This window comes from Setaria viridis, chromosome 2, assembly GCF_005286985.2.
Source record: "Setaria viridis chromosome 2, Setaria_viridis_v4.0, whole genome shotgun sequence".
Lineage (NCBI taxonomy): Eukaryota > Viridiplantae > Streptophyta > Magnoliopsida > Poales > Poaceae > Setaria > Setaria viridis.
Genome location: NC_048264.2, coordinates 24,013,121 through 24,023,720, shown reverse-complemented (window position 1 = coordinate 24,023,720; position 10,600 = coordinate 24,013,121). Strand labels below are relative to the sequence as shown.

Below are 10,600 nucleotides of genomic sequence, written 5' to 3'. Positions count from 1 at the left end.
CCCCTATCGCCCTTAAGTGGAGGAACAACAGGCGGCGGCTAGCAGCGGGAGGTTCAAACACCAGGAGTTGGGGCAGAGGTGGCCAGCAGTGGTACGCAGAGGCGGTGGCGGCCGACAGTGGTAGGCGGTGGCAGGCCTGCGAGAAAGAGAGGAGGAAAATAGAAAGGTGGCTGGCAGCGCGCGTGGCGGCTAGAGAAGGAGGCTTTTGTTGGGGGAGAGGGGCCCGTGGGGAGCGCGGCGTGCTGGAGAAGGGAACGGTGGGCCGATCTGGTGCAGGGAGGTGGGAGGAAAGAGGGATGAGGTGGGTGGGTAGAGGAGGACCATTCGGTTGGATAAGGAAGGAGAAGAAAAAAAGAAAAAGAAAAGGAGAAGGGAAGAAAAGAAAAAAGATAAAGAAAAAGAAAGTAACGAATTTTTTTCATTTATTTTTTCAATTTCAAAATGGATTCAAATTCTAAGATGGTACGAAACATTCAATTTATCCACACATTTATCCCTTTAATTTATTTTAAATTTTAAATGAACTCAAATTTTGAACTAACATTAAACATTTAATTTATCTATTCAAACATTCTACACGTCTAAGGGCATATATGACATTTGACCTCTTACATCCGTTCCAAAATATAGAAGAAGCCGTTTTGCCAGACACTTTTCAGAAATAGCTTCAGCTCCACCAGAGAAGCTGCTTCACCGGAGGAACCACAGTTGAAGCTGTTTCAACCACAGATACAGTGCTACCAAACGAGCCCTTATTTGAGCTGCAGCTTTGATCTTTTCTGAAAATATTTTTAGAAGATGAGTTTAGCTTCCTAAACTCAAAAGTTGATGCTGATAAAATTGAGCTTTTATCTTTCCATATAAACTTAATTTTTATAAATTTAATTTTTTTAAATTTGTTGTTTGTTTGAGCTTATAGCTTGGGAGCTCAAACAAACACAGTGTTAGTTTACTTTGCTGCGCCGCGTTTGAGGGTGGTGTGCGGGCTGGTAGCTTGTGTGATGTGCCTCGGATACCATTGCCAAAAGCAGGCTGGGGTCGAAGATCATTGTGGCAGATCCCAGTGGCCCGCCGACGCCGACGATCCAGGAGCCGCGCTCCGAGCGCGCGGCGGCGAAGGACACGTGGGCCATACCAAAGCCAGAAGCCCAACAACACGTAATGCTGGCCTCTTTTATTGTACATATATGATATCGTTTTGGATTTTCTAGATCTCGATTTGTTTCCGTTTATTTCTCTATTAGCGAGAATAAGGAAAATCTCACCCAAACGGACTGCTTAATTCTCGCTTACCACCTGCTTAGCTCAAAATCAAGAATACAACGTCCATGCTGATTCTCCTGGAAGCGTCCTCGGTCCCACTTATCGCTGAAGCGAGTCGATTTTCCCCCGCGTACCCCTCTACCACTGCACCAACACCTCCCTACCCTCCGCGCCTCCTCCCGTCCCTGCGCTTCACTTCGCGCCCGCCGCATCCCATGCCGCCGACGCTCGGCCGCCTTCCTACCCTTCGGCGGCGGCCTCCTTGCCATCCAGCGTCGTGTGCTTGCCAATCCGCGTGCAGCGACGCTGGCACCCCCGCTTCCTGCTCTCAATCGCTCTCCCTCCGATCCGCCGTGTGTTCGATCTGCGGCCGTCCGACCGTCTGCCACCGTCCAGGACCCGTCCGTCGTCCTGCCGGCCACACCTGGAGACGATTCGTGGACGTCCACGCCGCATCCTTGTTCTCCGCCCCCTTCCACTATGACGCCGGCGTCAGGGCGGTCCTCCCCCAACCGCCCTGCCGTCGCTCGTGGAGGCAATTGGAAGCATGTGTTTCGTTCGTCTGCGCCAAGAGCTGCTCCCTTCGTCCAACAATTCGATCGAAAAAGTAGACACTATTTTTCACGATTTGGCAGAAGACATATAACTGAAATTATCATTATATTAATCAAGAGTGCTAGGACAACAGCAATATCCAAGTATATATAACCAAAGACGCCCGTCAGCAAGCAAGACGTTTGCACAATAGATACTAAGTTCTAATTTGTCTTATTAATACTGCAGTCATTTTGAATTTCAACACTGCGTAGATGATATTAGGAATGTAATTTCTATTTAGCAAACTCTAGAGACATTAGAATTATTATCTTCTCCTCGTATTCACAACAAAAATGAGCTATTATCAGCCTCAGGGACATTCTGTCATTTTATCGGTTATGATAGAAAATCGATATAAAATAATCAGGATTGCCGGACACCCAGGTTATTCAAAATAATCAAGATTGCCAAACACCCAGTTTATTCAGATAGCAGTTTCTCTGGCAGCAAGCTTATCTAATAAGTCTGCTTGCTAAATAAGCGAGTTCCAAAAAAATGTATACAAACAGAGCTATAGACTTTGCTATACATCTAAATATAGGTTTATGTCTTAGATACATAGCTAAATCTACGTACCTAGCATTTTGAAAAACGGAGGAAGTATATGTTACCAATTGTAACAATAACCATTTTATACAAATTGTAGTACATGGTCAATCATGCAGACAAACCGAACCAGAAGATAGAAGCATCCATTTGGACCAGCACAACACTGTTCCTGCCTTCCACAATTGTAATTAACTTCAGCTTCTGATCGAAGTCAGACGTTACAGATTAGAGAAGTAAATCAAACTGATTTCATGTTAAGCAGTTGTCGACACTGATTACCAACATGGTACAAGTAACACACAGCAACAGAATCTTCCTCCCAACATCTCCTCTGAACGGCAGACAGGTCATACATGTTACAAACCTAGGAACTTATAAGCTGTCATGTATACAATCACTGGACGCCTACAACTCTGTCTACCAACAATACACACCTTCAGACAACATCATTCTACCCAGGACCTACAGACATGGATCAGATCATGCGCACCCTGCTCAACAAGCTAGCGATGATGGGGGCATCAGAATCTAATGGCCTGAGTAGGACATTGAATACTGCTCGAACTCTGGGCCCAAGCTCGACTCAAAGATGTGGCGCGGATGGGAAAAATCAGTCTCCACATCTACGAATTCGTTACCACTGCCCCGTTGCCTCTTTGCTGCCCTCTCATGGTTTGGACTCGCAGGAGGAGAACCATTCTGGCAGTTGGAATCAGGGGTCAGTGGCTCGTGACGGGAGAGAGAATCACCATGACAGGTGCTCTTGGTTGCTTCAGCTCGTTCTCCAGTGTCTCTATTCGAAGCACCAACTTGAGTTGGAGACTCGGATGTCGGTGCAGGAGTCGAGGGCTCGGTCCGTTCAGAGTCAGGGAATTGATCACTTGATACTGTGACAGAAGCACCTGCTGCAGGAGTTTCAGATTTCACACCAGTTAAGCGCTGTTGCTCTTCAATGATCTTCTGGAGGTACTTCCCCTGAGCCTCAATTCGCAACTGCAGCTGCCTTTGTACCTAAAGAAAATGTAAAACCAGACCATCTCAGTATTTGATCTGTTGAATAGTCTTATCAGTTGACTGGTGCATCTACCTATTTGCAAGCATCATCCCATTTACTTTGCAAATTGGTAACATTATTGAAAATATAAATTAAAATGCGAACAACATATATCATCCAGAGTTGACACCATAGAATAAAAGCATAACATGATGTAGATGATTTTGCAACTTCATTTTTGGTATTTAGCCAAATGAGATGATGTAGATGATTTTACTATATCTTTTGGTGATTTTAGTACATCTTTTAATTTGTAGATACATTGACATAACATGCACAGCAACAGAGATCAATCATGAATGATATGAGAATTAACATTGGATACAATTTATTCTAGGGCAGTCTTAGATAATGTGGAAGGGCATAGCTAAATATGTTCTTGTGAGGCCTTCACAGAGAATGTCAAGTATCACAAAAATTTGCAACAAATAAAATTTCTTATGGAATACAGAAGAAAAATGATTATCCTGGTATATTACCAGATCCCAAAATACATTCTGATAAGACAACAAAAGGTAAAGGATGGAAAGTTGGAACATGTAGTAAAGACTTACTTCTAACTGTTCATGCAGCCGTTTCTGGACCTCCATCTGCAGCTTGAGGGCTTCAGATATTGGCAACCCACTGTCAATCAAAAGTTTTAATGATTAAACGCCTTTGAATAAAAAATGAAGTGTAAATAAAACAAAGAACTAAAATGGACCCAAAAAGATATCAGTTCTCACTAGAAGAAATAAATAATGCACTACTGGTCATTTTGAAGTTATTTCAGCCTCTTTTTCTTATCTAACATTTATGCACCTTAAGTAATATCTGGCTGCAATTTCATTTTGCAGAAATCAGTATAACATAGTTGTGGTTTCAATTTCGATCTAGTCATGGCCTGTTATTGCTTGAGGTTTCAAAATAATTACAGTTCTCAGTGTTATTCTAACAGAGTACACATAACAAGAGTAATAAAGTTAAGAGAACTCATTATGCTACATGTTTTTTTTCCCAGTAACTTCAAATATGACATAAATTTGCATACTTCTATGTTCCATCTCATGCCATGCTGCTATGCCAGTATAAATATACCAAAGGTTGGCTCAAAAGGGAAAAACAAATAGACTTTGAATCATGTATTTCTTCAGTGAATCAAAAGTAAATAGAGTTGTGTGCTCATACGAAGATCCCTCAAGTCCCGCAAGCAAATCCCCAGGGTCCTTGTTATCAGCCTTGTTGCCTACATGAGATATAAATTAGGAACAATAAAAATAATACTCAAGTACCAAATATGTGGCTATGAGTATGTTCACCTACCATCAGTTGAAGCATCAGGAATGTACTTTGCTAGCCTATATTTCTGAAACAAGAAGGTTGGAACTAAATGAGTTAATAATGATACTGAAAAAAAGGGAAATATAAAGGGCAAGCATCATGCTGAACCAATGTACCTGCAAGTGACTTTTCACATGATATATTGTTAATCCTGGTACACCCATAATTCTCAAAACTCCTTTTGGGGTTGCTCCTGTCCCATTTGAGGAATTCAAGTGTTAGAAGAAGCAGAAATTTACAGGTCCTGTTACCTCTATTTGGCATCAAAACTTCTGCTAAACTAAGTTACAAATTTGGCTGCTTGTTTCACAGATCAATTAATTTCATTCATTTAAGGAAAACAGCCCTTCGACGATACTCACAATATTACGACCCACAAGGAAAATTTAAAATTGATGGACCCAGACTTCTTAAACTGCATCCCTAGGATAGATGAACCAAAATTCAACACCAAGTGATAGGAGGGCTTAAATGTGTGTTCTTGCTTCTAACTTAAAAACAGGCTCTCATAAATCCTAATGTTAAGGCATATTAGATTGTTAGCTTTTACATCTCATCCACTTTGCTTGACAAAACAAAAGTTAATTGAACTTCTTTTGTATTAAAGTTCTGAATGGTCTATATCTTATTTTTGAGGGCACTTTTTAAATTGCAAGCTCTTGAAATTATATGTTATTGTCATCTTTTCCTACCTTTGTTGTGTATAAAAGAAAGTTCAGTAGATACAACAGGAGTTCATGATATCTAGGAAACCAGTAAGATTCTAAACAAATCAGAAGTTATCAGGTTGCTTACGCGATTATACAAAAAAATAACATCCTGCTTATATGTTTACAAAAATTAAACTAAAAGAAGAAATGGAGGCAGAAGAGTTGCATGAGCACATACTATCAGGACCACCAAGTTGGGTAACAGCTTCAACAAATCTTTCATGAAGTTCATTTGTCCACCGTAGGCGTTGCCTTGCAGCTAGGTTGTTATTGTTATTTGCTCCGTTACTAGGACCCATATTGTTTCCAGCTAATTCCATTTGCTGCTGATTTGCAACTGAGTTGGTATGAGTTGAGCCAAAACTAGCTTCTGGTTTGGGCGAGTACATTGCTCATATCCTCTGAAGGGGGGAAAATAAAAGAGAGAGACATCAAGAGCCAAATGTTAGATACTCCCTCTGTTTCATTTGACAAGGTGCGCACATTTTAAGATTCAAACTTTGTAATCTTCAACCAACAAATAGCCTTAAATGACATAAATCGTTTATACAAAATTAGTGTCATCGGATTCACATTCAGAAGTGCTTTCTGATGGTTATAATTTTGTTACTACAAACACTAACAGCATAAAAGTGCTTCTGGTCAAAGTCACACTTTTGCTTACAGTAATCACAGAAAAAGATTAGTTCCAGTGATAAGCACAATTATAAACCAACTAATGATTAGAGCAAAAAAAAGGTGACTGTTTATACCCATCTCTGAGATAGATACATACATATTAGCAGATGCAGAGATTCGTGTGGTCCTTATGAGTTAAGGCGAATGAAAACATGATGGACGGAACTAGGAGTAAAGGACAAACAACTTTCAAGCAAACCTATGTATTCCAGAGGAGACCCTAAAAAAACTAAGTGCCCAGACACAATATATGTCTAATAGTATTCCAGAGGAGACTAATCGCACCCTAAAAAAACCTAAGTGCCCAGACACAATATATGTCTAATGGTATATTAATCAAACACTAGCAGTACCATCATCTGCTCTTGTTCTCCATTTACAGTTACAGGTAGGTAAGCTAAGGGGAAAAACTGAAAAAAGGAAGCACCCTCCATCCTCCAACATGGCTAAAGAGGGGCGCGAATTCACTCTTTCAGTTGAAGACCCAATTATTTAAAAAAACACTGGTAACCAAACTCAGCCTAAAAATTTGGGGCTGATGCCAACTCCTATGCTGTGTCGTGAACGGAGAGATCGGCCAATCGCTCTTGCACGTGCTCATTGAACAAGGAGAATACAAACTAGGGTCCGAAGCTACTTGCGCCATGTTTGGATGTTGGGATGGACTAGATTAACAGTGAACCACACGGCAACGGAATCCAAATTAGCGTGAGCGAAAGGCAAAGATTTGGGTTGGATTTGACCGGGAACTGAAAAGGGCCTACTGGAATCCATGGAATCGGAGCAAGCTAGGGTCGCTTACCAGACAAAGAAGAAGCCAATCCAAGCAGACACGGACGGATCTCCGGTTCTCCCCTCCGGACCGCGCCAGCCCAGCGCCACCAGCAGAGGGCGGGCGGGGAACGGCGACGCCTCACGACGAGGGAATCAGGCTGTGGGCCTGGCTCGGTGCTGGGCCCGTACGTCGCCGGCAGTGATGCAGCAGCCGGTGAGGCGCGAGAAACCGCGAGGCGGGGAGGAAATCGGGGGAGGCGGATTTGGGGGGAGGAGCCGGTGAGGCAGGGGAGGAGGTGGAGGAAAGGCGAGGGGAGGAAGAAGGGGGCTCTCAAGTGGAGACGGGGAATGAGCCGTCGGTTTAATAGAGAAGAGAGGAAAGATGGCGTCACTGTGACGACACTGTTTGTAGACCAACACAAAAGGTCCACCATGGCTGTAAGACTAACACCTAAAAAGGTTTACTTTGGGTCAAAAAGATTATTTATCATCGTTTTGACGAAATTCAGGCTTTTTGGAACGCAAGATTTTTTTTTTGTGTGTATATGATAGGTAGTTTTTACATGAAACTTTGATGGACATTTATAAAAGTCCTCACCTCTTTACTTTTCAAAAAATAAAGAGAAAAAAACTCAAGATAAGCCTGAGAAACTCTGTTTAGAGAAATGTTGTCCTGAGGGTTAAAACAATACGATCTTTTATCTGAATATATGTAAAAATAGCACAAAAATATTATTAGATGAGACTCTAGTTCTGCTTTTTAAGTTCTTCATAAAGTTCTTCATGGTTAATAAGAGTCAAATACTGTTATAGATGAAAAAAAACTAAACCACATTCCTCTTGCTGCATCTTCAAATACTCCAATTCATCATGAAAAATAAGCTTATAAAATACACGTATTTATTTAAAAATAATATACTCTTATAGAAATCGGTGGTCAGAGTTACATTGTGTAGACCGTATGATTGCACGAGGATATTAGCACTGGTGCACTAGTAACAGCACTAGACTTCAATATTCAAGAGAAGACGATGAAACTAGCCATTAGACCTATTCAAACTAGATGATGTCAAATGCGTGTGTAACCAATAGCCCACCAAGGAGGGGGCTAAGGGATATAAATACCCCCACACACCAGAAACTAGCCATTAGACCTGTTCAAACTGGTCAGACCGGTTGCCAGACCGGTCTGATTTAAAAAGCTAGTCATTACCCCTAGACTGGTTAGACCAGTCTGCCAAACCAAACTAGTCATTACCCCTAGACTGGTTAGACCAGTCTGCCAAACCGATCAAACCGGTTTGGCTGACTTAGTCCCAAAACCTCCAGAGACACTCTCTCAGTCCACCTAATGGATGAACCGACCTTAGTCAGCTAAGCCGATGAACCGACCTTAGTCAGCTAAGCCGGGACAGTTAGCTCACTCAATTGTTTTCTTAGGGCCAATCTCACATAGGTCAACTAAGAGTACTTTTGGAGTTGTCAATTAGCTAATGTTGCATCCCTTCTTGATAGTACGGCATACCTATACTCAATAATAAATATAAACACAATATTATCTGCTTGAGCTTGTAAGTCTTCAACCATGCCATACTTTGATCAATATTCACTTGAGGGCTCTCAACATTGCTATCATCTTGAGCACATCCAACTTGAGCTAGTGACTTAAGATTTTCCATCATTTATGATAAGATATACTTGAATCCTTAAGTCACTCCATTTTATCAAGCATAATAGATTAGATGCATTGCATTGCTTCCCTCGGTAAGGTTTAGATATGATACTTTGAAACCTCCCGGATACTAGCCACTTCACCTTAGCAAAATGCACATGATCCAAGCCGTCACTTAACCAAAGCTTGCTTAGTCTCTCACTCTAGCATCTCACTTTATTTCTTCACCTATTTTTGCCACTTTGAGTTTAGTTTTGCTTTTGACATCAACAACGAATTCCCATTTGAAATCCCTAACAAATGCTTGTTCTTTGTTGAAATCCCTAACAAATGCTTGTTCTTTGATTGATAATGGAATATCCCATGAATAGCAAGCTTCCAATAATAAGATCAATATGTAACACATAAGCCCATATCTTTTTCATCGTATACACATAAATCTCACTATTCTTTACTTCATGATCCCTTCACTAGTAAATCAAGCTATCATATGATTGGAAACTTATAGATCAATCATAATATCATATCCCCAATTTTACTTTACTTTTGCTTGTCATTGATTATACATTTGCATCATGTGATCATATATTTGCTTGCTTTCTTCATTGTGAGTGATATAATACATATGAGACAGACAATATTACAGTTTGAATATGAGAATAAAATTCTGCTCACAATCTTAAGCAAATAACTTATTCATTTAATCATTTTGTCATTCAATTCACCAAAACCTAATTAGGGGCCTAGATGCTCTTTCACGGGGGTTGCGCGGTGACAGTGACCGCGGCTGGGTGCGACTAGCACGGCAAGATGCGGTAGGGAGAACGCCGTGGGTGCAGGCGGTGGAGGCGGAAGGAGGCCCGTGTGTCGGATCGGTGCGATGTGTCCCAGCTGGATCTGGGGCGAGGAGGTGACTATGCGCAGGCACGATGGCACGACACCTAGGATGCGGCATTCAATGGAGGACGTGTGCGGAGGAGGCCCTGCGGCGCAGAGCGCTCACGGTTGGGCTGTGACGGCGGAGGTGGCCTAATGGCAGCGGCGCGGGGGCACGCCTCGATGGTCCTGGGCTGCTGCGGGCAGAGACGTCCATGCACGGTAGCAGCTGCGTGTGTACCGACGCTGCGGTAAGGTGTCGTGGTGGTGCAACCAAGGGGGTCTACGAGTGGCACGAGGAGGCATGACGGCACCCTTGCCCCCGGAGGGCTTTCATGGCTGCGGTCTTGGGAGTGTCAAGCTGCGTACATGTAGTGGCTACGGATGTGATAGCTCTGGGCGAAAGCCTTTGTCGGCGATCTCACTGATGGCGATGGCGGTGGTGCCCTAGGGTGTCGTTCTCCCCGTTGGAGGCGTCATCTTGGAGCTCGATCCCTGCTGCATGGGGTTCTCTGGGTAAAAACCATGTCCAGATTCTCGACGAGTGACGGTGGCGCCATTGGCATCGTCCACTCCTTGGAGGCGTCGTCTCTAAAGACTCAACTCGACTTGTGGCATTGCTGGTGACACCGTTGATCATGGGAGGTTGCAGCCGGTGGCGGCAGCCCCGCCGCGACGAGCTTGCGGCGTGGCAAGGCGTCATGGTGCAGGATGGCAAGCTTGGCGGGGGTTGTTGCGCTCACGTGGAGGCAATCGCAATTTTGGTGGCGGCTAGGGGTTGTCGCATTTTTGTTGGGTTGGCTGCTTGCAGTGGACGCGGCGGCTGGCGTTGCTTGGAAACTGTCAGTACGGTGTGGGACTGTACAACAATGACATCGTGGGATGACTAGGCTTGCAGCGGATTGCGGCGGGTGGCTCAGCTTTGTTGGGTTACTCCGGTGCGGTACATCGTCGGAAAATGGCGTAAGCAACTTCTTTGTCTTACTACCTCGGCGGTGAAGGCTATGTGCACGGGTGGAGCAATGAGGCGAAGTCGACCTGTGGTGGCGGCTTAGCTGTTTGATAGAGACTATGGGAAGCGGGGCAACATTGCTCTCCATTCTGATA

The 10,600-nt window shown here is 43.4% G+C and overlaps 1 protein-coding gene across 1 annotated transcript; it reads right to left on the bottom strand.

Annotated features, from left to right (window-relative positions):
- Positions 1–2,643: 2,643 nt before the first annotated feature.
- On the bottom strand, positions 2,644–7,283 carry LOC117845272 (myb family transcription factor PHL7). Its single transcript, XM_034726244.2, has 7 exons — positions 6,974–7,283; positions 5,672–5,894; positions 4,900–4,976; positions 4,766–4,808; positions 4,631–4,688; positions 4,018–4,087; positions 2,644–3,420 (listed from the first exon to the last, which is right to left on the bottom strand). Exons 2-7 carry the CDS (start codon positions 5,880–5,882, stop codon positions 2,938–2,940), a joined length of 942 nt encoding a protein of 313 aa, XP_034582135.1. The 5' UTR covers positions 5,883–5,894; positions 6,974–7,283; the 3' UTR covers positions 2,644–2,937.
- Positions 7,284–10,600: the final 3,317 nt, after the last annotated feature.